The following is a 27,693-nucleotide window of genomic DNA, read 5'->3' as shown; positions in this document are numbered from 1 at the left end:
AATACATATTTAATATAATTATTTTATTTTGGTGAAATATGCACGTTACAATGTCATAAATAAACATTTCATGTAACCATTTTAATTTGGTAAAATATGCATGTTATAAATAAACATTTAATGTACAGTGTGTTGTTGTATTTATATTGTAAATATGAAAAGACCACTGAAAACCCCTGTAAAGGGAATATAAATATATCACAATCACATGTCCCTACATGTACAACCACTTGCACCTTTAACATAACAATGAAAAAACAGAATAAGGTAATATAAAGTTGTAAATCAATTGGATACAGCACAAGTATGCTTTTTAAGGTACCATGCATATAGGTCTGATAGGAAATGTGATATCAGCGACTACAGCAAGATAGTATATATACAGTATATGGCTAGACATGGAGGAGGAGTTGCTGCTTCTGGAATAGGAGGCTGTAAATGAAAAAGGGCGGCTGAAAACGGGGAGCAACATATGGAATTGGAAGAGGGTTGCTGCTGCACAAGGAAAGAGAGGGGTTGCTGGACACGGATGCTACACTTGGAAGTGCTGCTGGAAATTGGTATGAGAAAGTTGGCGCAGGGGTGGACAAAGTATAAATCCGGCTTTGTCTGTAGTTATCGGCCACCAAGGTGGAAAACTTCACCACCGTGATGTTATGGACATAAGTATGCGTACGTCAAAAAAGTGCACCCCGAAATTTGGGAGCCCTGGAAATTTGATAGTAGAATATCAGTATATTTATGGATATTCTACTATTCAAGTGTACAAAACGATCATAAAATATCACTATTAAATATTGGTATTTTACTATAGCTAAACCTAAGCCTATTCTCACACTGAACACTCCCACTAGCGATATCTAAACCACCCCCACACCTAAACTTAGCCAACCCTTCCTATTCCGCACTTAACCTTAACTGTCCCTGCCACAACCGCCCACCCTCCCCGCCAACTTTACCCCTTTCTACCCCATGCCTAACCTTAACTGTCCCTGCCATATTTACCCCACACTGCCCCAGGCTACCTTAATCATCCCTGCCAAGAAGCCAACGAATAGAAAAGGGAAGTTGCAAATGGAGAACAACATATGGAAGAGGAGAGATTCTGCTCAATTGAGCTGTACACAAAGAGAGGGGGTGCAGAACCTGAATGTTACACATGGACGAGGGGGCAGTAGATGGAACGGAGAGGGGGGGGGGGTGCTATTTTACATGGATAGTGAGCAAGTGTGGCACCTGTTTAGGTTAGGTAGGGAAAACAAAAGGAAAGGAAGAATACCCAAATGATTACCGTATATATAGCTGGGCTTCAAATATACTAAATTGAATCACATTTCATATTTCCAAAAACTAGTTTAACACAAATTTTGATAAATGCCTTTCTTTGGAAAAAATGGGTTGCAAAAGGATCTGACATCTGTGAGCATTATACAACATTGTCATGTGATCCTAAGAAGAGTCATTAATGGTCCTAGTTTCTCTCTCGCAAGGAGAAATACAAATTCTATAGTACCAGCTTCCAAAATGCAGGGTTTTCAGAACATTGACCAGTCCTTCTAAAAATGCCTTCTTGAATGAGGTAGAAGAGAAGTAGAATATGATGGGATCCAATGAGGCATTGAAGGTGCTCAAGAGCAAAGCATAGACTCTCCATGATGGACTCTCACCGAGAAAAAAACCCACAATATGCGATAAGTTGTAGGGCATGAAACAAAGGACAAAACTGGTGAGGGTTACTACCACCAGGCAGATAGCCCTCAGCTTCCTCTTCCTCTCCAGACGGGACTGAGACATGATGATCTTGATGAAGCGCATGTAACAAAAGACGGTGATCACAAACGGAACGCAGAAGAGCAAGATACTTATTTCTAGCCTAACTGGCAGAAGGACTTCCAGTTGGGCTGGAGAAAACGTACTATAGCACATTGTGTTATTGGGTTCTGTAAAATTGCTAGGGACAGCATTTTCTACAATGTAGACAATGCTACAGTGTACTGTAGCAACACTCCAAATGAAGACACAAGCCACCACAGAGTAGATTGGTCTTCGGAAAATCTTGTATTTGATAGGAAAGGCGATAGCCAAATATCTTTCCACACTTATGGCCATGAGGAAGAGCGAGGTGATGTAGATGCTACTGAAGTACATAAATGCAGACAGGGGACATAGAACATAGGGCATGCTCCACTCCATTCCGGATGCCGCTTCCACCATGCGGAAAGGGAGGAACATCAACAGAAGCAAATCAGATATAGTCAGGTTGACCAGCAAAATGTCTACTGGGATCAAATCTTGCCTAAATTTTTTAATGAGTGTACACAAGGCTAGTATGTTCAGAGGAAGACCTGTTATAAAAGTAAAAAGGTAGACAAACAAAAATAATTGATCTGATCCAGGAAAATAGCTCATGGTGATTGGCTCAGAACTTCATCCCAAATAACATCAGATAGTTACAATTTTGTCTAGTAGCCTCTGATTTCCCTTGTTCACGATCTCTTTGATAGGCTGAAACAAAAATGAAAATTATTAGCATAAATTTCAACAGAAAGGAAATCTTGTTAAACAGCTTTGCAAAACAAAAAGAACAAACTTTCGTAAAGTGCTTTTCTCCTGTAGGACCCAAACTCATAAGCTTGTCTCAGATCAGTACATATTTATGTGTGCAGGGGAAAAACTTATGTGATCATAAATACCAGAATAAACAGGTGGCTTCTCAGTTTTGATTGAACCACTTGTTCCACTGCTACAGTATATTTATGTCCTCGGTGACTTCATCGAAGCCACGATGCTGTAGATATATGATTTCAGCTTGCAGCCCAGCTGTGCACGATCGAGCGCATTTCAGAGTGCACCCCCCCCCCCCCCCCAGCACTGTCAGCTGCAGTACTAATTAGTGAAAGGGAACATGTAGCCAATTAGTCCCCCCTCCCTCGGATGTATGATTGCTGCAGTAGCCAACTGCTGCAATCCTTCAGCTCTCCCCCTCTGGGGCCAGATCGCTAGAGGAAAGAAGCTGCAAGCAGCCTGTCTCACCTCACCTGGTTCCTGCGACCATCCTGCAGCCCGAGCCTCCATTAGCCACTCTCCAGTCAGCCCCGTCATGCCGAATATCTGGGTCCCGGCTTGATGACATCATCAAGCTGGACCTGGGTATTTGGCATGAGGGGGCTGACTGCAGAGCAGCAAACAGAGGCTCGGGCTGCAGGAAGTTCATAGGAACGAGGTAAGGTGAGAAAAGCTGCTTGCTGCTGATTTTTTTTTAAATGATCTGGCCACGGAGCGGGCTGTCTGATTGGGGGGACATCTGGCTGTCGATTCTAGGTTGGGGGCGGTATATAAAGTGGGGTTGTTGAGATCACTGGGGGACAGCTGGCTAACTGGGGGGAGCGGGGTCTAATAATGCAGCACATCTGGTGCTCCTGGGCGGTCATGACGCAATACTGGAGTCACATCTGGCTATAATGGGGGGGGGGGCACTAAACTTAAGAGGCACATCGGGCTATAATGGGGGAATATTAATCCTCAGGACACATCTGGCTATAATGAGGGGTGCTAATCCTGGAGGCGCATCTGTCTATCTATACTGGGGGGTGACAAATACAGGGGACACATCTAACTATACGGGGGGGGGGGGCTGATATTGGGGACACATCTGGCTTTACTATGGGGGAGCTGATACTAGGGACACATCTGGCTATATATATATATATACTGTGGGGCTGATATTGGGGACACAGCTGGCTATTTATACTGAGGGGACATAAAACTGGTGGCACGGTTTTTATCACAATAGCACTTTTTATTTGTAACCACCTTCCCTCCCCTAAGACAGGTAACTATGTCCTTGCAAATCACCATATCTTCTTGCAAGGCAATAGCTATTACGTTCCTTGCTGCTGCGCAGTCCCGCTCGCCCCCCCCCCCCCACCATTCCCGCGCTCATTACCGCTGTCGATCGTTGGCCAAGAGATCAGTGAATGGGAACACAGTTCCCATTCTTTGATCTAAGTCCCCATGTGAATGGCCACCGCCGTCTATGAGACGCCACCGCCATTCACAAAAAACGATACTTACACATCCACGCAAAGCTTCCTGTATTTATTTTATTTATTTATTGTATTTATAAAGCGCCAACATATTACGCAGCGCTGATGTGTAGTAATACTACACATAAGGAAGTTATGCGCAAGAACATCCTATGGTAATAGTAAAATTACATCTACACACATTTTTTACCATGAACAGAATTTTTTTTATATTTAGAATTCACCCCTTACCTCCCATACTCCCCAATAGTTACCCCCAAAAAATGTTTGTAAAAAAATATACAATTAAAAAAAAACCTTAGGGAATGAACTTTTTTGAATGTATGTCAAGAGGGTATATTACTGTTCCTTTATAAATTATGGGCTTGTAATTAGTGATGGACGCAAAACTGAAAAAATGCACCTTTAGTTTCAAATAAAATATTGGCGCCATACTTTGTACTAGGGAAAAATTTTAAATGTTGCAATAACCGGGACAAATGGGTTAATAAAATTTGTGGGCTTTAATTAAGGTAGCATATATTATTTTAAGGGACCACTATTGTAAAGAAAGTAGGCAGTTAAAATCTGACAGAACCGACAGGGTTTGGGCCAGTCCGTCTCCTCGTGGGGGATTCGCAGGGTTTTCTTAGTTTTCAACAGCACTTCCTGAACACGAATCCGCTGATTTCAGCGCACGGCTCTGAGAGCCGGGCGCAGAAACTGGGCACCATCATAGCAGCAATGCTATGATGCGCACCTCGCATAGCAGTAATTTGGGGCTCTGTCAGCTGCCAGACCCCGAATTACATTTCCCTTGCGACAACTCAGAGGGGGATTAGTAGTTAACGCCACCTCGGAACACAGCGGCAGTCCCAGGACCGCTCCACATTGATTGGCATGAACAGCCTTCTATGAGGCTAGCAGGAGAGCGCGCGCACCGATTCGAGTGCATCTCCCCTTGGAAGGCGGGGTTCCGCTCCACCTTCGGTCTCCCAGCGGCGATCACTACTCGGAGACTGTTAGACGGTGAAACTGCCGTCTAATATACCTGTACAGCTCTGCGATCTGAGGCAGCGCTGCACTTGGGGGACACAGAAGTGATCGGTGGTGATAGGCTGAAGCCTATCACAGCCAATCTGTTGATAGGCTGATGGGGAGGGAGGGGAAATCATTAAAAATATACACATTTTAATTAAAAAAAATAAGAATAATATTTGTAAAGAAAAAAAAATATTGTGGGAGCGATCAGACCCCACCAACAGAGAGCTCTGTTGGTGAGGAGAAAAAAAAGGGGGGGGGGGGGGATCACTTGTGTGCTGAGTTGTGTGGCCCTGCAGCTAGCCCTTAAAGCTGCAGTGGCCCAATTTATGAAAAATGGCCTGGTCTTTAGGATGGTTTAACACCACGATCCTTGAGTGGTTAAAGAAGAACTCCAGTGAAAGTAATGTAATTAAAAAATGCTTCATTTTTACAATAATTATGTAGAAATGATTTAGTCAGTGTTTGCCCATTGTACAATTTTTCCTTTCCCTGAGTTACATTCTGTCATTTATCACATGGTGACATTTTTACTGCTGGCAAGTGATGTCAGTGGAAGTAGCTACTGCTTGCTTTTTTGGCAGTTGGAAACAGCTGTAAACAGCTATTTCCCACAATGCAACGAGGTTCACAGACAGGAAACTGCCAGGACCATGGTCCTCACAGTTCCCTGTGGGAGGGGTTACACCACAATATCAGCCATACAGAGCCCCCCGATGATCCGTTTGTGAAAAGAAATAGATTTCCCATGTAAAAGGGGTATCAGCTACTGATTGGGATGAAGTTCAATTCCTGGTTACAGTTTCTCTTTAACGTTATATTGGCTGAAAACTGAGAAACAATGTTTTTTTTTTCATGTTTCCTACTTTTTCCTGTTAAAATGCTGTTAGCATCAAATATTTCTTAGCAAAAAAGTACCCCCCCCCCCCCCCCCAAAGAAAGCCTAATTGGTGTCAAAAAAAAAAAACAAGATATAGATTGATTTGTTGTGATAAGTAGTAATAGAGTTATTGGAGAATGAATGTAACGCACGCTGACAGGCGAGAATTGCTCTGTTTTTTTTTAAGGGGAAAAACCCTTGGTGAAGTGGAACTGGACTGGAACTGGTAAAAACTGAGAAATAATGCATTTTTCCCATTAGTATGAAAGCAGAATGAAACCCAGCATTTCTTCTTTGCTCTACAAGATTATTTACAGCATATTATATACTACCACCATTTTTTTTTACTAGGACAGCATTCAATTAGTTAAACACAGGACTTACACAAGTTCCCTGCAGAGAAAGCTGGACGCATCCGAACTGGAGATAATGTTATCTTGTGTTTACTTAATTGTATCAAGTGAGGAATGTGACACATTATCTGACTGTGCAGACTCTCCTGAACACAACCACTCAGAAAGCATTTCTGCTCAAAATTCAAGATGAATAAATCAGTTATGAATAAAATGGAAAGTTAGCTCCCAGAGAAAAAAAACTGTAATTTCTAAATGAATAATAATTCTTATGCACAAAAGCAAATATGGTTATCGTATGGCATATAAAAAGTAGAAAAATGTGTTTTTATTGAATATTATGTACTTTAATGGAAAACACCATTTTTCTTGGGACAATATACCCCCCAGTGAAAGCCTAGTTTGTCTTGAAAAAAAATGAAATATGTAGATCATTTAAGTGTTGGGAGTAGGGATAAAGTTATTGCTGATTACTGTAAATAGGGACATAGCTAAAATGTCAAAACGGCTCTGGTCCATAGCGGGGAAACAAGGTCTGGATGGGAAGTGGTTCAAGTGACACTGAAGCGAAAAAAAACAACCTCATGATATAATGAATTGGTTGTGTAATACGGATAATTACTAGAACATTAGTAGAAAAAAATAGTGTCATATTTTTATTTTCAGGCATAGAGCTTTTTTTTATAACATTGCATCATTCTCTAATAACTGCAGTCTCCACAATACACTCAGAATTTTAAAGGATTTCACAGAGCAGGCTAGTGACCCTTTGAACTTTTCTCTGCAGGAAAACCATAAACAAAGAAGAAACAATGAGAGACAGTTGAGATAAGAGCTTCAAAAGACGGTGCTGTCCAAGACTTTATAAAGTCACAGAGCTCAGAGAAGTTGCTTTGCATAGATAGCAACTGAAGTTTCTTTACTTTTCCAGTGCTGGAAACAATATGAGACTCATATCTATGCTAATAATGTTTTATTTCTTATTTTCTTGATCTGAGGTTGTGGGAGGCGTGACGCAGTTGCAACACATCCTTCAAGTATCCGGGTCCTAGGTTGTGTAGGGATTTGAATGTTAGCATACCCAACAAAGTGCATTTATCCCCTTAACCCCCTTGCCGGTCCAATTGCTGCGGCAAGGGGGCAGCAGAGCACTTTTTTTTTATTTTTTTATTTTTTAAATCATGTAGCGAGCCCAGGGCTCGCTACATGATAGCCGCTGAGCAGCGGCATCCCCCCACCCACTCCGATCGCCTCCGGCGATCAGAGTAAGCAGGCAATCCCGTACAGAACGGGATTTCCTGCTGCGCTTCCCTGGTCGCCATGGCGACGGGGCGGGATGACGTCACCGACGTCATGGACGTCGGGACATCAGAGGGAAACCCGATCCACCCCTCAGCGCTGCCTAACACTGATTGGCCAGGCTACGCAAGGGGTCTGGAGGGGGGGGGCGGCGCGGCGGGTAGCGGCGGATCGGCGGTCAGCGGCGGCGATCGGAATATGCACGCAGCTAGCAGCCAGCTAGCTGAGCTCGGGATAACCAGCAAGGAGGTTAAAAAACAAATGTATTTCTTGAGCACTGATTGATAAAAGCTCAGCTTAGTGACTTTGAAACCAACCTCTAGGGATGCTCGGAAAATTCCGCGGAATTATAAATTCCGTGATTCCGGCCGGAATTAGGTTAATTCCGATAATCAAATCGGAATTCCTATACCTCTCAAACTGAATTCCGCGGAAATTTTATAATTCCGACGGAATTTTCCGGAATAACACAAATCTCTCTCTCTCTCTCTCTCTCTCTCTCTCTCTCTCTCTCTCTCTCTCTCTCTCTCTCTCTCTCTCTCTCTTCTCATCTCATGCAGTAGGGAATTGCAGATTTTCAAAACAGCTTATATACCATAGCTGGGATTTGAACCCAGGACCTAGTGTGCAGTAGGTATCTGTCTTACCCTCTAGACTATGACCCACACTACATGCTAAAGCTGGCGGTAGCATAAACCATACTTCCATTATGATCAATTCGATAGAAAAAGTAGCATGATTAAGGATTAGTACTTTTTGAAAAGCATGCTTATATACCATAGCTGGGATTTGAACCCAGGACCTAGTGTGTAGTAGGTATCTGTCTTACCCTCTAGACCATGACCCACACTACATGCTAAAGCTGGCGGTAGCATAAACCATACTTCCATTATGATCAATTCGATAGAAAAAGTAGCTTGATTAAGGATTTGTACTTTTAGAAAAGCATGCTTATATACCATAGCTGGGATTTGAACCCAGGACCTAGTGTGTAGTAGGTATCTGTCTTACCCTCTAGACCATGACTCACACTACGTGCTAAAGCTGGCGGTAGCATAAACCATACTTCCATTATGATCAATTCGATAGAAAAAGTAGCATGATTAAGGATTTGTACTTTTTGAAAAGCATGCTTATATACCATAGCTGGGATTTGAACCCAGGACCTAGTTGTGTAGTAGGTATCTGTCTTACCCTCTAGACCATGACCCACACTACATGCTAAAGCTGGCGGTAGCATAAACCATACTTCCATTATGATCAATTCGATAGAAAAAGTAGCTTGATTGAGGATTTGTACTTTTAGAAAAGCATGCTTATATACCATAGCTGGGATTTGAACCCAGGACCTAGTGTGTAGTAGGTATCTGTCTTACCCTCTAGACCATGACCCACACTACGTGCTAAAGCTGGCGGTAGCATAAACCATACTTCCATTATGATCAATTCGATAGAAAAAGTAGCATGATTAAGGATTTGTACTTTTTGAAAAGCATGCTTATATACCATAGCTGGGATTTGAACCCAGGACCTAGTGTGTAGTAGGTATCTGTCTTACCGTCTAGACCATCAACCACACTCAGGGCCAGGCTTTAGCATGTAGTGTGGTCAGAGGTGGGACAAGGTCCTTCAGCACCCAAGGCTGAAACAGCAAAGTGCGCCCCCCCATCCCTCCCACCCCAGCTGTCACACACTGATTGCTATTACACTAAGAGGTGCCCCAGGGCCCCCACCCCCCCCCCCCCACCCCCAACACCTTAATCTCTACTTATCTGGCTTGCTGTCGCTGCCATGCATCACCTTTTCTTATTTCTTTCTGCTTCAAACACAATTGGGAATGACAGCTGAATGAATTGTGCACCCCCTCCTACACTGCGCCCTGAGGCTGCAGCCTCTCCAGCCTCAGCCTTACTAGTGGGTAAGACAGATACCTACTACCATGCAGTGTGGTTCATGGTCTAGAGGGTAAGACAGATACCTACTACACACTAGGTCCTGGGTTCAAATCCCAGCTATGGTATATAAGCTGTTTTGAAAATCTGCAATTCCCTACTGCATTGGATGAGAGAGAGAGAGAGAGAGAGAGAGAGAGAGAGAGAGAGAGAGAGAGAGAGAGAGAGAGAGAGAGAGAGAGAGAGAGAGAGAGAGAGAGAGAGAGAGAGAGAGAGAATATGGAACGGTAGCGGAATGCGGAATTGTGCCGGGAACGGAAATCAGCTATTCCGACCATGCCTGCCAACCTCCCTCCACTGCTAAATATAAATGTGACTTCTTGAAACAGAAGGCATTCACAATTATTCAGCTTGATGTGAACTTCCATGATGCATCACTCCAACTCATTTATCGAACATGCCAATCAGAGCAATACCAAACCGGGACTTCTGCACATACCTTGCCGACAGCAGTTGTATGCAGCCATCCAGGGACGGATTTACCATAAGGCACTGTAGGCATGTGCCTAAAGGCGCCTGATGATGGAAAGGCAGCTCACTCCCCTCCTCAAGCACCTCTCGTCTTCTTCCTTCCTTTTGCAGAGTCGTGATGAAAGTGTAAATAAGAGGTTACTCACCTGGGTCTCTGCATTCCACGGACGAGATCTCCCTTCAGTAGGGGGGCACCTATAGCTACCTAATACCTTTAGCTACTTAGTATTAGGTAGCCAAAGGTACACTCAGTATTAAGGGGCATCTGTAGCTACCTATAGTGGGCAGGCCAAGTAAGGGAGAAGTGACAGCTGGGACAGCCAGCATACTTGGGCTGCACTTCAGCGGGTGTCTGTAGGTTCATGGAGGGTGAAGTCTAGGGTGCCAGAACATCGGTGCCTATAGGCTCCTGTGATGTAAACGTCATGGATTAATATGGCTATATGGGCAGGACTTGGGAAATAGGAGATTTTGTAAAAACCCATCCCCCCTTAAAGGGACTCCGAGCTCACGAAAATCATCACGGCGGCCGGCGTGAAAGTACTGCGCATGCGCGCTTTAATCGCGCATGCGCAGTACTTTCACGCCGGCCGCCGTGATGACGCGAGGCGGCCGGCGTGTGACGTAATCCGCGTCATACGCGGAAGCTATAGCCCGACACTCCACCGAGTGTCGCCCGGGCTGCGGCCTGTCAGCTATACCGGAGCGGGGAGAAGGAGAGGAGCCAGGACGCCGGCGTGGGACCTCCCGACCAGCACTGGGCTGGAGAAAGCCCCTGGTGAGTACAACTTTTCTTTTTTTCGTGAGCTCGGAGTCCCTTTAAAAAAAACACCCGAAAAAAATAAAGCTGGGTATAGATATGCCTTCTTAAACAAAAGACAAAAAAAATAAAAGAGAACGCCCTAGTAGATATGTCAATCTGTATATTGTCCTGTCCAGGACAGGTCTCACCTGATTCAATTGTGGCTGTTTGCAGAAACCAGCCAGAGAAGACATGTGTGCCTTTCAGGCCAGCCAGGGAACAAGCTCTGACAGAGGCGGCCAAATGTAGAGTCCTCCAGTGGAGGCAGCACAGACTCCTTCGTTGGATGCCGTGGGTCCAGGTATGTATAGGGGATGCCGACTTAACCCAGGTGTGGCAGTAATGGGGAGCGGAATACTCCTAGCTATAGCTGTTAGCAGCTGTAGGCAGGGTAATGGGCATCATGCAGTTACTAGGCAGTGCCGCGCCGACTTAAATATTCAAACAGCGGGAAATGCTGAGTGGCTTGGAAAGATTTATTGGGCATTCAAGGGCATACAAGGTAAAGGGGGGTACAGACAACGTGTTTCACGGAGGATCAGCTTCCTGAGGAAATGGACGCTGATCCTCCATGGGTCTACCTGATCACACCTCCAAAGGGGATCTTTGCAAAGCCCATACTTTTACCTTCTTAAACAAAAGGTATTTTCAACTATTCAGTTTTATATCGCCAAAAAGGAACTCCCATAATTCACCACTGCTTAGTGCTGAGTTCTGAGAGATATGAAAGTCATTCCTTTATGTACCTGAAAAGCGAGGCACTTATTCAGGGCCAGTTTAAGACACATGGGGGCGCTGGGGCAAAAGTAACTTGGGTAACCCCCACCCTTATAAAAGTCAGCGCCCGGACACCCAGGTGGCCTACCCTGACTCCTCCCCAGGGCGCCCATTCGGTAGATCGGTAGTGGCTCCCTGTCCCACTGGCTGTGCCATCTCCATCTCTAGCCCAGTTGCCTGTGTCCTCTCCATCCACACATGCCAGACACAGAGAAGAGGCACTCAGGCAGCGTGGCTAAAGACGGAGATGAGAATGGAGCAGCCGCCAAGACAGGTGCAATAAATTCAAAGCAGCTGAACTGCCCAACATGTAGGGTCACGGGGAAGCCACCTGGGGGGTGGTCTAGTGGCCCTGGGGCTCCCTTTGCCTTAATTTCAGCACCGACCCTGCACACATCCAGAGCTGCTGGTGTACAGAGGTCGCAACTGAGCAGATTTGCATGGTCTTAATGGGTCTGATACATTTACAAGATTTACAAGATTTACAAGATAGATTTATTCACCAAGTACGGTGGTGCCGTACTCAGAATTGCTTGTGGTACACATGGCTTGGCAAGTACACGACAACAGTTGTACATACACACATTACATATACAGCAAAATTACACATATTGACAACATTAACAATGCATTTACATCTGCAGTTACACTTACACAGTATTAACATTACGATAACATCTATGTAATAGTGTGTGCTATAGGTCTAGAAGAGAGGGCGGAAGGGCAGAACCTATGGCACGCATGTTGATTACAGACTAGGAGAGAGGAGTCAGGGGTCGGTGTTGTTGAGCAGTAGAACTGCCTGGGGGAAGAAAGAGTTCCTGCGCCTGCTGGTCTTGGAACGGATAGTTCGGAAGCGCAGTCCGGATGGGAGGAGCTCAAAGAAGAGGCTGCCAGGGTGGGAGGGGTCTCTGGAGATCTTGGTTGCCCTCTTCCTCATCCTAGCAGTGTGGAGGAGATCAAGAGGTGGCAGGGGCAATCCAATGATCTTTTCTGCCTCACTGATGATTCTTTGCAGTTTGTGTCTGTCGCTGGCCGTCGCGCCAGCATACCAGACGATGACTGAGGAGCAAAGTATGGACTCCGTGGTGGCGGTGTAGAAGCTGGTCAGCAGCTCCCGGGGCATGCCGAATTTTTTAAGTTGCCGCAGGAAAAATAGCCTCTGCTGTGCCTTCTTTTGGATTTTGATGGTGTTTTGCCCCCATCTTAGGTCAGTGGATAGGGTTGTGCCAAGGAACCTGGCTGATGGTACTCTGGAGACCTCGGTCTCACCTATGTGGACTGGTGGGGGAGTGGGAGGGTTTTTCCTGAAGTCAACAATCAGCTCTACAGTCTTTGTTGCGTTAAGGACAAGGTTGTTGTTCTCGCACCAGTTGCAAATTCTCTCTATCTCACTGCGGTAGTCTTGCTCTCCATTGCTGCCAATGAGGCCGATGATGGTTGTGTCATCGGCAAACTTGATGATCTTGACGGACTCCGAAGAGGAGGTGCAGTTATTGGTGTACATGGAGAACAGAAGCGGGGACAGTACACATCCTTGAGGTGCCCCTGTATTGGTAGTTCTCTCGCTGGAGGAGCAGATACCTAGCTTGACCCGTTGTGTCCTGTCTGAGAGGAAGTTCTTGACCCATGCGCAGAGTATGGGGTCAATACCAAGCTGCGTCAGGTTATCGACCAGGGTGTCTGGGCAGATCGTGTTGAAGGCCGAGCTGAAATCCAGGAACAGGATTCTAACGTAGGAGTCAGGCTTGTCAAGGTGCTCCGAGCTCGCTGATATAATACAGATGCTGTGACTCCTACTGTATTTTGCCTGAGGAAGCGGGATGTATGGCCCGTGAAACGCGTTGCATTGTTTTTTGGAGTTCCGAATAAATTGTTGACTGTCTGAATCGCAGTCCTTGCCTGTGTCTGTTTGGAGGGGGTAAGACCACCGCTGCCTCCTCTGTTTAACCAGTTGGTTTTTTAAGTTCATTTAATTACCTTTTATTCTTTTGGCGCCTCTGTATCTTGTACACTACATTGAGTCCACCCTGGGTGGAGGGTTGTTACCCTATTTTCCTGTCTACAGAGAGCGACTTTTTATTCCTGAGTGGGGTCAGGATTGTTCTCCCCACCTGCCTATACAGTGGTTGCCTATTGGTAACCCTGGTTTGTGAGTATAATTTTAACTTCTCATTTATTTTGTTGTCCCCAAGACGAATTACACTATTGGGGCTCTTGGTGTCCCTCTGCTTTATGATGTAAGCCAGGCTGACGTTTAAGGCATCCTCTATGGACCTGTTGGCCCTGTATGCAAATTGGAGTGGATCTAGCAGTGCATCGGTCGTGCGTTTGAGGTGAGTGAGGACTAGCCGTTCAAGAACCTTCATTATGGTAGGTGTTAAAGCCACAGGTCTGAAGTTGTTGAGGTCTGTTGTGCCTGGCTTTTTGGGGACAGGTACGATTGTGGACCTCTTGAGACAGGAGGGGACCGTGCCTTCCGCTAGTGACTTGCTGAACAAAGAGGTGAGCACCGGAGCCAGCTGATCCGCACAGGTCCTAAGGCAGTTCGATGAGACACCATCCGGGCCTGTGGCCTTCCTGGGGTTGAGCATGCGTAGCAGCCTGAGAACTTCCGCTTCCTGTACTTCGACTGGTGCAGCAATGTCACGGTCTTTCAGTGTGGAGGGTGTCGCTGTCATTGTTGACCTCGGGGCCCCTAGCTGCTGTGGCTGTTTCTCAAACCTGCAGTAGAACTCATTGAGTTCCTCGGCCAATTGCGTGCTCGGGATCACCTGCTGAGGAGGAGGTTTGAAGTTCGTGACTGCCCTAAGGCCTTGCCATACCTCCCTCGGGTTGTTGGACTGGAGGCGGAGTCCCAGCTTGTCGGAGTAGGCTCTCTTTGCAACTCGCATTTCCCGTTTCAGAGCGTACCTGGCCTCCTTCAATGCTTCTGGGGAATCTGATGTGTCCATGCATGGATTTTTTGGGTGTCCATTGAAACTGATATGTCATAGACAGCATTCTATCTATGACATGTCCATCTTCTGTCCAGTGTTTACAAAAGTTGGGGCTTTGCGTCAACCCCCTTGGCGTTATGATTCTTTCCAGATTTTAGGGTCTAAAAGCAGTGCAATTTTTTTGCATGCAGGGCTAACAGGGACCGTCCGAGATGGTGAACATCACCATCTTGGACTGTCCCTGTTAGTCTTGGCCAGGCTCAGGAGTTGGAGAGAACTCGCTGGCAGCCTCTTACACATGCTTAACTTGCACGTGGAGTGTAAGTGCAACTTTTATAGCGTGTTTGTGAGAATAAAAAAGAAGTTATTGCACCATTGGAGCGCTATCTTCTCCCTTTGTGTTTTTTACATTCAGATGACTGACATCACCAGCAGTGGGAGCAGAGCCTGGAGCCGGAGACTTCTTTAAAGGGCCAGAATAGTTATTGCTAGCGCAAGAGTTTTACTGTTTGCTTTTTTAATGTCCTCAAGAAACCCTGGGCTTCCAGCAGAACCCTGGTTTACAAAGCCTGAGGCTGCCCAGATCCTCCGAAGCACACCACTGCTGTCCCACCAGACCCTCTTCCTCTTTTCGGCCGCTCTCCTGTCCGTGTTCAAGCAGGGCCGTACTGCACATGTGCCATTACAATCCATAGATGTGCAGTGGTACAAAGCTTTACATGTCAAAAATGTTCAGAGCGACCCAGAACTGGAACAGAGAGCTTGAGGATGATTGTGGAAAACTCTGGACTATCAAGAGGCTTACTTAACGGAACATCTAAAAATTGCTTCAGGTACATTTTAAAAAGGAACTTTAAACAAGAATTGAACTTCATCCTGATTATTTGCTAATACCCTTCTTTCCTACAAAAAGTCTTTACCTTATCTCAAACAGATAATGAGGATGTTTTGGACTAGCCCATGAGAAGATGGGCTAGTCCAAAATCTGTTGATAATGTCAGATTTCTACTACTTACTGTAAGTGACAGCAACATAGGAGAAAAGTAATTTACGTCTCATTTTACTCTGGAAGAAACTCACTTCTTATTTGTATGTGTTTACATGCATCTTAACTACTTCCCAACCACAGGTTTTCCCCTTAAAAAACAGAGCAATTTTCATATCACGCTCCTTCCATTAATTCGCCAATAATGTTATTGTTATTAATCACACCGAAGTTATCTATATATTGTTTTTTTTCGCCACCAATAAGGCTTTCTTTGGGTTGTACTTTTTGCTAAGAATTATTTTATGTTCCAAACATTTTAAAGGGAATAATAAGGCAAAAATGAAAAAATTAATTATTTCAAAATTTTCAGTCATTATAGTTTTAAAATAAAACACGCTGCTGCAATTAAAACCCACACATTTTATTTGCCCATTTGTCCCGGTTATTGCAACATTTGAAAATTTTCCCTAGTACAATGTATGGCGCCAATATTTTATTTGGAATTAAAGGTGCATTTTTTCAGTTTAGTGATTTTTGATTCTATATATCTTATTAAATTCCTTTATTTGCAAAATTAACAGTAATATTCATTACATACATACATAATAAAAAGTCTATAAGTTAACAATTTGTTGTTGTTTTTTTAAATTCTCTTTTTATTTTTATTTTTTTAAGTGTTTTATTTGGGTAACTATAGAGTAGGAGTGTAATGACTTAAAATATAATTAAAAGTATGTATAACTATATATAAAGTGTATGTGTGTGTATGTGTGTGTATGTTTGAGTGCATTTTACTTTTTGGCCACAAGATGGCTCTACACTTAACTTAAAGAGAATTTGTACTCTAAAATTCTTACAATAAAAAGCATACCATTCTATTCATTATGTTCTCCTGGGCCCCTCTGTGCTGTTTCTGCCACTCCCTGCTGCAATCCTGGCTTGTAATTGCCATTTTTATCCAGTGTTTACAAACAAAAGACATAGCAATTGATAAGCTGAGAAGAGCAGAGTGTGTGAGTCATACAGAGTGTGCGGGGGGCCTGGAGAGGGTGTGTATACCTTCTAGCCAATCACAAGCAGCACAGCACATTCCACACATTCCAGCCTCAGCCCGACAGAGCCGACAGAGGAGAGAAGATTAGATCATATAACAGAGATAATATAGCCACTGTGCAAATAGGAAAGGCTGCAGTTAGACATAGCACATTAGAACAGGTATAGGAACTTATAGGATAGAAGAAATAAGGATGAAAATGTTATTACAGAGTCTCTTTAAGAGTACAGTAAACAGTACTCGGAAGTAGTTAGTGTATCTGTTCACATGAATGAAATGCCAGCATCAGCGTGATGCCGGCTTTTCATTCATCGCGGGGACAGCGATTGGGATGGGAACAAGCTGTTCCCAGTCCCTGATCACCTTATCGTTGGAACTGCGGCGGAAATGAACGGCGAAAGTGCAGCGATAGTGAGCGGCGAGGTTAACAACGCGGGTACGTGTATTTACGCCCCTGGTTGTGAAGCATTGTGCAGGGGGCCCTAAATACACGATGCAGCGATTGTGTAGGAGTTACATTTTAAGATTTTCGTGACAGAGGTCCTTGAAGTTTTCCCCAGAGCCCCTTAACTGCCCCTGCAAATTGCGACACCTGCGCCAGTCCGTGGAATAGCCAAAAACAGGGTCGGACTGGGCCACAGTAGTACAGTTTTTACCCTCGGTGGGCCCCACCTCCAGGTCTGTGGTGCCCCCCCCCTTCCTTGTCTGACAGAGCTCCAATCGCTGCCTGCAGCACAAAAATTCTCTTCTCAGTGCTGTAATCACTCATGCTGAGAGCTGTGGCGTAGCTAAGGAGCTGTAGGCCCCGATGCAAATTTTACAATGGGGCCCCCAAGCACTCTATACATAACAATTGATATGACGCACCAAAACCTGCCAATGGCAAATACAGTGTCGGAGGTGCAAGAAGGGGATGGGAAATAGCTTGTAAATGATTACCACTGTTCAAAGTATCTATAGAAGTGATTATTATGAGCACAGGACCAATCGAGAGGTATACTGTAGTTGAGGGAGGGCCCTTTAGGGCCCCAATGTGGTCGCAACCTCTGCGGTCGCAACCTCTGCAAAGTAGGACATTACTATATATTAAAGGAGGGGACTCTATGCAAAGTTTTGCTGGGCAGCAGTGTCTCTGAATTGCAATACGGCTAAGATCATGTACATTTGGCCCTGTCCATAATACATCATGACCACGCCCACCTTCCGGTTCATGGCCATGCCCATTTTTTCACCGCAATCATGGTATGTGTGGGCCCCAGGTTAAAATTTCTTTGGTGGGCCCCCAGTGTCCCAGTCCGACCCTGGCCAAAAAATAGTGTAAACTGACTGATCTGTAACTCCCAGTGAAAGCCCAGCAGTTCCAGGGTTGTTTTCTTTTGCCTTTTCCTGGTCATCAGTGTTAAAATGACAGGTGATGAATAGGGATAACATAAACCAGCCTCAGTATGTTGTTTATTGCCTCTTGCTGTGTAACCAAGCATAGGCTCTTTCCATGAGGTCTTTTAATTTTAGCCTCAACAAGCTAATAATAAACTGTACGGATGTGGATGTGATAGTGACAGAGATAAGATCTGCCTGTGACCTCACTGCAGGGTATAAATGATTTGTAGAGAGTGATAAGTGGAAATCTTTATTGACAAGGAAGTCACAGATTGCCCAGCAAGCTCATGGTGAAGCAGAACTCCTAGGAGCGTGTAATGCCTAGTACACACCATACAATTTTCTGTTAGATTTTTCTATTAGATTTTCTGTTAGATTATTTTCTGTAAAATACTGGTAGACTAGAGACTGGTCATTATCTCTGGTGCATTGTCTTCTGGTTATCTCCTGCTGAGTAGAACAATGCTTAATTGCTAGGCAGATAGATGGTTAGATAGATAATTTCCAACAAGTTGGAAATTGCAGTGGGGTGCGAAAGTTTGGGCAACCTTGTTAATCACCATGTTGCTACTCTTCAGAGAAAATTAAAAGAGGAGGGAAACTTACAATTTACCCCCCTTAATTATTCTTTCTCGAAATTGGATTCACCTGTGTATGTAGGTCAGGGGTCACTGAGCTTACCAAGCCAATTTGCATTCCAATAATTAGTTCTAAAGGTTTTGGAATCAATAAATTGACAACAGTGCCCAAATTTATGCACCTGCCTAATTGTGTTTAAACAATTATTGCACACTTTCTGTAAATCCAATAAACTTCATTTCACTTCTCAAATATCACTATGTGTGTCTCCTATATGATATATTCCAGTGTTTTTCAACCAGTGTTCCGCGGCACACTAGTGTGCCGCGGAACGTTGCCTGGTGTGCCGTCCTCTTCTCCCCCTCCCGCCCGTGCCGCCGCTGTTATTAGCATAGCAGCGGCCGCTCTCCCCTCTCCGGCGCCTGTATATTCTAGCAGCGTATCTCCGGCTGCTCTGTCTGTGTGATGCGGAAGGAGGGAGGGCTCGGTTCCCATAGTAACGGCGATACATATCGCCGTTACAGGAAGCCGCTGCCCGGATGCTTCCTTCCGCATCACACAGACAGAGCAGCCGGAGATACGCTGCTAGAATATACACGCGCTGGAGAAAGGAGAGAGCGGCAGCTGTTAAGGTAATAACAGCGTTGGCCGTGGGGACGGGCGGGAGGCACTATACTGGCTATCCTGGGGCACTATTCTGGGGCACTATACTAGCTATACTGGGGCACTATTCTGGGGCACTATACTAGCTATACTGGGGCACTATTCTGGCTATACTGGGGCACTATACTAGCTATACTGGGGTACTATTCTGGCTATACTGGGGCACTATACTAGCTATACTGGGGCACTATACTGGGGTACTATTCTGGCTATACTGGGGCACTATACTAGCTATACTTGGGCACTATACTGGGGTACTATTCTGGCTATACTGGGGCACTATACTAGCTATACTTGGGCACTATACTGGGGCACTATACTGGCTATACTGGGGGGCTATACTGGGGCACTATACTAGCTATACTGGGGGGCTATACTGGGGCACTATGCTGGCTATACTGGGGCACTATTCTGGCTATACTGGGGCACTATACTGGGGGGCTATACTGGGGCACTATACTAGCTATACTGGGGGGCTATACTGGGGCACTATTCTGGCTATACTGGGGCACTATACTAGCTATACTGGGGCACTATGCTGGCTATACTGGGGCACTATTCTGGCTATACTGGGGCACTATACTGGCGCACTATGCTGGCTATACTGGGGCACTATGCTGGCTATACTGGGGCACTATGCTGGCTATACTGGGGCACTATGCTGGCTATACTGGGGCACTATTCTGGCTATACTGGGGCACTATACTGGCTATACTGAGGCAACTAAACTCCCTACACTGGGGCAACTATGCTAGCTATGCAGCCGCAACTCTGCCCGTCGCCGCCCCCCCCCCCCCCCCCCCCCCCGCGCGCGCCGTTCCCCAGGGAAAAATTTGGTCAGGCAGTGTTCCCCGGGCCGGAAAAGGTTGGGAACCACTGATATATTCAACTGACAATTTTTGTCGTAACATTCAACGATTTATACAGGAAAATCCTGACAATTAACAAGTTTGCCCAAACTTTTGCACCCCACTGTATCTACCTGGCAGGTAAATCTAATGCCTTATACACACGGCAAGATTTTCCGTGCGATAAATGGATCCAATTGATAAAATCCGTCATAGCCGATATTGCTCCTGATCGTTTCTGCGCTCGATTTCTCATAGCAGTGAGTGGAAAAAGATAAGAAAAACAAATGAAGATAAGGGAATCGAGCGCAAAATCGAGTGCAGAATCGTGCGGAAAAAACAATCGGGTCGGAAAGTCGCACGGAAAATCTTACAGTGTGTATCCAGCATAATAGAACATCTAACAGAAAGTTGTATGGTGTGTACCTAGCATAATGCTGGGAATACACGGTTCGTTTCTGGCGCTCGATTCTCTTCTCGATCGTTTTTGCCGCTCGGTTCTGCAGTCTATTCTCTTATCTTCCGCTCGTTTTCCTTATCTTTTTCCATTCACTTCTATCAGAAATCGAGTGGCGAAAGGATCAAAAAGGAGATCGGCATGTCAGAAATTATCTATCGAACTATCTAATCACCTCAAAAACGAACAGTGTATTCCCAGCATAAGGCCCCGTTCTCATCTAAAAGCGCAAAACGGAAGCGCCTAGCGCTTGCATGAGTGATTTTACCACGATTAGCATGGTAAAAATCACTGGACACGTCCGCGATTTCAGAGCGATCGTGGTCAGCGTTTTATAAGCACTGTACCGCGATTGCTCCTCAACCGCCCCGAAAATGCTGCAGGCAACACATTTGCGATCGGCAATAATCGCAAAACGCCCACAATCGGCACCAATCGCGGCAGTGAGAACACCGCCATAGGGTAACAAAGCACTAGCTCTTTAAAAAGCGCTATCACTTAAGCGATTAGCAGGAATCGCTCGCCAATCGTCTTAAGTGTGAATGGGCCCTAAAGGACTGAAAGAGATCAAAAAAGCCTTCCTTACTAAAACGCTATACAAATCAAAATTTTGCCTTTTTAAAACAAAAGGAATTTGAGAGGAGTGCATGAAATCAAGGTGCTATGAAAAAAAGCACAGGACACAGACAAATTCTTATTTTACAATAATAAGTATAAAAATATTGGTTTATAAATACATTTTGTTTTAAATTATCACTTAGTTTAAAATTAATTTTTAACGATTGTTATTATTCCAGAGACACGTGTTTAATTGTGTGTATGTGTGACATTTAGCAGAAACTATCAACAACATGTTACCGCAAAAAAATACATGTAAAGAATAATTTAAACGGTACAAAACATTAGTTGTAATCTTAATCATATATTTTCGTTTCAGAAAAAATTTAGTGGCTGATTTATTAAGTTAAATATAACACCTTTCCATCAATCAAATGGTATTTTAGTGTTACTGACTTAAGTGATTGAAAAACATAGAATTAAAGTTTGACTTATTACTGCTAAACCTAACCCTACTCTCACACAGAACCCTCCCTCTACCTATCCCTAACCCCTTAGACCCCCTGGTGGTGCCTAACCCTAAGAACCCCCCAGTGGTGCCTAACCCTAAGACCCTGAAATTAAATATCTCAAAAAGAATGTAAAAATATTAAATAAGTTAAATTACATGTCAAAATGATAATTAAAATAATTATAATTCGATGAAAGACCACAGAAATTAAACCTCTTAAAAAGAATGTAATATTATAAAAAAGTAAAATTTCATGTCAAAATCATAATTAATGTAATTATAATTCTAAAAACAAATGTAAAATTGATTAAAAAAAGAAAATATCAAAATATTGAAAAGTTAAAACAATAATTTTAAAAAATTGTGAAAACTAATTTTATAACAATGTTTTCCGTTTTAGTATTGTAAAAATGATAAATAACAATAGGCGCAAAACAGTTTAACAGGCGTCCGATTCATCCAGTTTTGCGCCCACTAGCCGATGTTTAACATTAGAGTCAATGGCAGCACCCACTTTGTCCACTTCTCATATGCACACAATTTTCCTGCTTCCATTTGGGAGTGCATCACTGGTGAATATGCAAATCAGCATTTGTTGTCCCTGATAGCTAAACACACCTCTAGAGCCAATGGAATGCAATTGTAATGATCTGCTCAGCTGTCTGCATGGGCAGACAGCTGTTTGTCCATTCTTTAGGTCTGAGGGCTGCAGATCTCTGGAAAAGAGACCTGTCTTCGCTTTGCAAGTTTCAGAGTTACTCTGCTGGTGAGGAATTTGCATACACTTGTCATGCAAATTGCTTAGCTGCTTCCTCTGATGGCTTGCAGTATAAAAAACATTTCTTCCCAGAATTCCTTGCTGGTCATGATGGTTTGTTCCTGCTAACTCTCCTGGAGTAACAGCCTTTGCTATTGTTTGCTAAGATTATCTTAGAGTTATTCCTTGGGACTGCACTAGGCATCCCTTCTAGCGTAGTCAGGTTGTATTATCTGTTTTGCCTTGTAACTGTCTATCTGTTGCGATTGTCTTGTCGCCGGCGGCGATCGACAGGAAATCGTTCTGTCTGTAGGGGTGCAAGTCAGAGCAGCGGTTGCTACTGGTTGCTCCATCTGTTTGTCTGTTTGGATCGCATCCGCTCTAGCGGTAGTGGCGGTGGTTCCTTCTGTGCTCTGTTTGAGAGTGTAGGCCAGAGCTGTGGTTGCTGCTGGCGGCTCCTTCTCTCTGTCTTGTCTGGTACGAACGCTTGCTGTAGGCTCGGTGAGGTAACCGTTTAGCAAGCGTTCGCATTCTCTATTTCGTGTTTGTGTTACATTGGTTAGTTAGGGTGGGACGCTTATCACTGGGCGCCTAACGCGCGGTGATCGTGTCTTTAACGCGTTCGCTGTTGCGAATGAGTGCGGAGTTCGCGTTTAGCTAGCGTTTGTTATTTTCCTTGACGTTCTGATCATTGTTATTTGCTATGTCTTTCTTGTTACACTTGTGCTCTGTCTAAATCGTTCTTGTGTCACTATTGGCAATCGCCACTCTTGCGATTGCGTTCCCACTTCGTTTCCATTGTTGTGTGTTCACCGTCGCTGGGTGGCAACTAGATTGGTTGGACACACATACATTCTGTCTCTGTGCTCTCTCTCTCTCGAAGAGTTATCTTGCCCTGCATTGCTTCAACTCGTACTATTCCCATCTGGCATCTGTGGCATTGCAGAGGCTGTGTTCCTCTGCACTCCACAGCTCCATCTGCCGGTGGGAATTTCCCTCTACAGGTGCATAGCACCATAGCTGGGTTCTGTTAAATTACACGCTTGTGGAGGATTTCCGCAGTGTCAGCGCACATCTTGTGCGCTGACCACGGAAATAATTCCGCAAGTGTTACAGCAATGATGTGTCAGCTATCAAGGACAACAAATAGATGATTTGCATATTCAGCAGTGATGCATTGTGGGAGACTTTAAAGCTTACTCCAACCTGAATAATTGCAATGCAAACATTAATCTTGCCTTTTAGTCTGTCCCTAAGCTTCCCCTTTCCCATGCCTGACCATAACTTCTCCTCTATCATGATGGACCATAAACTTCTCTCTGATACCTCTGATACCTGACCCTAACCTCCCCCTTTTCCAAGCCTAGCCTCCACCTCCCCCTCTTTCATGCCTGACCCCAGGGCCGGCCCGCTCATGAGGCGGGGTGAAACTTTTGCCTCAGGCGGCAAATTTCCAGGGGCGGCAGTGCGGCACCCGCCCGTCCGTGGGTGCGGGGAGCCGGCCCGCCGAGCTGGAGGGGTAGCTGGCAGGACGGGGGTATTGGACCAGCGGCGGGGAGGGGGGTCGGACCCCCCCCCTCCCTCGCCTGGGTCCCCGTCCTCCGCTCCCTTCCAGCCTAAATAGACGCAGCCGAAGTGTAAGAGGCACGGGCGGGGAGGACACTCACCTCCTCCTCGCTCCAGCGTGCGCTCCACTGACATCACTTCCTGCAGGACGCTGCAGGAAGTGACGTCAGTAGAGCGCACGCTAGGAAGAGGTGAGTGTCTTCCCCGCCCGTGCCTCTTACACTTCGGCTGCGTCTATTTAGGCTGGAAGGGAGCGGAGGACGGGGACCCAGGTGAGGGAGGGGGGGTCCGACCCCCCTCCCCGCCGCTGGCCCAATACCCCCGTCCTGCCAGCTACCCCTCGAGTTCGGCGGCCCCCCAGAGCGCCCCCCCCCCCTCTCGGGGGGGGGGGGGGGGAAGGGGCGGCGGTGGCAATTTTTTTAAAATTTGCCTCAGGCGGCAAAAAGTCTAGGGCCGGCCCTGCCTGACCCTAACCTCCCCCTTTTCCAAGCCTAACCCTAACATCCATCTCTCTTATGCTTAACCCTAACCTCCCCTTCCCCCCTCCCCACGTTCTAACACTAGCCTCCTCTTCTTTGATGCTTAGTCTTAACCATTCTCTCATGCATATCTGTAATCTCCTCCTCAATACATAAAACCGAACTTCTGCCTCCCAAGATCTAGTTCTAATTTACTCGTCTCTGATGCCTGAACTCAACCTTTCTCTCTCCCATGTCTAACCCAACTTCCGCCTCCCATGCCTAGCACTATCCTCCTCCTCTGCCTTACCTACCCCTTATCTCTTTCTCTCCCATGCCTATTTCTAACCTCCCCCACTCCCCAAACCTTTTCCACTGTTATGCCTAACCCTAAACTCCCCCTTTTCCATTCCTAACCCTAACTTCTGCCTCTCTCTTGTGTAACGCTAATCTCCTCTACCTCAATGCCTAACTACTGTATAACATCCCCCAATTCCCTGCTCTACACTCCTCTTCTCCAATTCTTAGCCTAAACCCTTCCTCTTCCATACCTAACTTTCACTTCCTCATCTTCCATGTCTAGCCTTAATCTCCCCCTCCCCAATGTTTATCTTCTTTCTCTCCTTCTATGCCTAGACCTAACATAATCTTATCATCTCCCATGCTTGGTGAATGTCCTTCCCTTCCCTATGCCTAACCCTAATTTCCCTTCTCCCATGCATAGCCCTAAAAGTCTTCCTTTTCCATGCTTGCCCTCTCTCCAATACCTAGCCCTTATGCCCTCCTCTCCCATGCCTATTCCTAACCTCCCCCTTTCCCATGCCAACCTTAACTTTCCACTCTCCATGCCTTGTCATAAAAGCCATTCTCCCATGCTTAACACTAACCTTCCCCTCTCTCAACACTAATCATAATAACCCCCCCCCCCCCCCCATGCTTAGTCCAAACCCCCAAACCTAAAGTCTCCCTCTTTCATGTGTCGTATTATGCATCATCTCTCCAACACCTAGCCCTAATGCCCTCCTCTCCCATGCCTATACCTAACATTAACTTTCCACTCTCTCATGCCTAGCATTAAACTCCCCCTCTCCCATGCATAACCCTAACCTTATCATCTCCCAAGCCTAACCATAAAAGCCCTCTCTGCCATGTTCGGACCAAACCTACTGCTCTTGCATGCTTAGCCTTAATAATTCCCTCTACCATGCCTTACCCTAACCCTCTTCCATATCTAACCCTAATCTGATTTCCAACCATTCTTAACCACTTGCCGACCAAGTGGTTTCCTATTGATCTGTGCTGAGTGGGCTCTTCAACCCCCAGCACAGATCGTATTGCAGGCAAGGCGATCAGACTTCCCCCCTTTTTTCCCCACTAGGGGGATGTCCTGCTGGGGGGGTCTGATTGCCGCCGCTCTGCTGTGCCTTGCGGGAGGGGCTCCTCAAAGCCCCCCTCCGCAGCGCTATTCCCCCCTCCCTCTCTTTCCCTCCCTCTCCCTGGCTCTGTAGGCGGTACAGGACGGCGCTATGTCCTGTACCGCCTCTGATAGGCTTCAGCCTATCAGACGGCGGCGATCTCCAGCCTATCAGAGGCCGGGGATCGCCGATCTCCTTTACGGCGCTGCTGCAGCTGCAGCGCCGTGCACTGTAAACACCGGGGATTTCTTCCCCGCATGTTTACATTTCGCCTGCAAGCCGCAATCGGAGCCTCGCAGGCAGTTCACGGAGACACCCTCCGTGAACTGACATGGAACGGTTTCCATGGATACCCACAGACAACCAGTTTAAGCCAATCGGCGTTAGCTGGTCATCAAGAGGTTAAACCTAATCTTCCCCTCTTCCATATGTTGCTCAATAACAGAGTAACCAAGCAGCTCAGGGTGACCCAAACTACTAGGAATGTATAGGGGGATAAAAGGAACCAAAAAGCCCTCCTACTAAAAAAAAGCAAAGCTTGGTGTAATTTGCCTTCTTAAAACAGAAGAAGCAGGCAAATTACACCAAGCAGTGCGTTTTTTTAGTAGAAGGTCTTTTTGGTCCCTTTTATCCCCCTATACATTCTTAGTACTTTGGATCACCCTGAGCTGCTTGGTTACTCTGTTGTACTGGTCCAAGCCCTATCTCATACAGCCATCAATCCTTTCCATGTACTGATGAGGACCAAAGGTCTGAAACAGGCTGTCATATGTGGGTTTGATATGGCTGTGTAAAATTTAAAGCTATAGGCTTGCTATACACCAGCGGATCTGGATGCTTGCTTGGCTTACTAAGGGTGAAAAGGGATAAATTGCATATTCAGTAGTAGTGTATTGTGGGTAACCACAAATGTTCACTTATAGCTGAATTATTGCAAATTTCCTTCTGTTTTAAGAAGGCAAATTACACCAAGCTTTGCTTAATAATAACATCCACTTCCCTCATGCCTAACTCTAACCTGCCTCTCTTCCTTTTCTAGACCTGACTACCTTCTCTTTTATGTCTACACCTAACCTTCCCCTTTGGCACGACTAGCTTCCCTAACCCCTGCCATACTTAGACCTAACTCCATCTTCCAAACCCAAACCTACCCTCCTACTCTAACAAGCCTAGCATTAATATTCACCTCTTCTATGCTGATTCCAAACCTCACCCTCTGAAATTCAGAACCCTTACTTCCCACTCACTTAAAGGGATACTGTAGTGGGGTTAGGGGAAAATGAGTTGAACTTACCAGGGGCTTCTAATGGTCCCCCGCAGACATCCTGTGCCCGCGCAGCCGCTCTCCGATGCTCCGGCCCCGCCTTCGATTCACTTCTGGAATTTCTGACTTTAAAGTCAGAAAACCACTGCGCCTGCATTGCCATGTCCTCGATCCGGCTGATGTCATCAAAAGCACACAGCGCAGGCCCAGTATGGTCTGTGTCTGCGCAGTACACTCCTGGTGACATCAGCGGGAGCGAGGACACGGCAACGCAGGCGCAGTGGTTTTCTTACTTTAAAGTCAGAAATTCCAGAAGTGAACCAGAGGCGGGGCCGGAGCATTGGGGAGTGGCTGCGCCAACACAGGATGTCTGCGGGGGACCATTAGAAGCCCCGGGTAAGTTCAGCTCATTTTCCCCCGACCCCCCTACAGTATCCCTTTACGCCTACTCCTAACTTCTCCCCTCGCATAATCCTAACCCTAATCATTCCCTCACCCATGCTTAACCCTCATCTCCCCTTTCCCATAACTAAATCTGATCTTCACTTCTCCTACGCCTTAGCTTACCTATCTTCTATTCATAGCTCTAGTCTCCCCTTTTACATGTCTAGCCCTAACCTTCCCCTCTCCTGGGTCTAACCCTGATATCCCCTTAT

At 45.6% G+C, this 27,693-nt stretch overlaps 1 protein-coding gene across 1 annotated transcript in view; it reads right to left on the bottom strand.

The window, feature by feature from the left end:
* Positions 1–1,449: 1,449 nt before the first annotated feature.
* The window catches only part of LOC137522236 (free fatty acid receptor 3-like), a 39,437-nt gene continuing 13,193 nt past the window's right edge, over positions 1,450–27,693 (bottom strand). Inside the window, exon 3 of the mRNA XM_068242268.1 lies at positions 1,450–2,505. Coding sequence (XP_068098369.1) covers positions 1,450–2,409 — 960 coding nt within the window. The 5' untranslated portion in view covers positions 2,410–2,505. The remainder of the gene's footprint in view (positions 2,506–27,693) is intronic.

This window comes from Hyperolius riggenbachi, chromosome 6 (assembly GCF_040937935.1).
Source record: "Hyperolius riggenbachi isolate aHypRig1 chromosome 6, aHypRig1.pri, whole genome shotgun sequence".
Taxonomy (NCBI): Eukaryota; Metazoa; Chordata; class Amphibia; order Anura; family Hyperoliidae; genus Hyperolius; species Hyperolius riggenbachi.
This window is presented reverse-complemented; position numbering and strand designations above follow the sequence as displayed.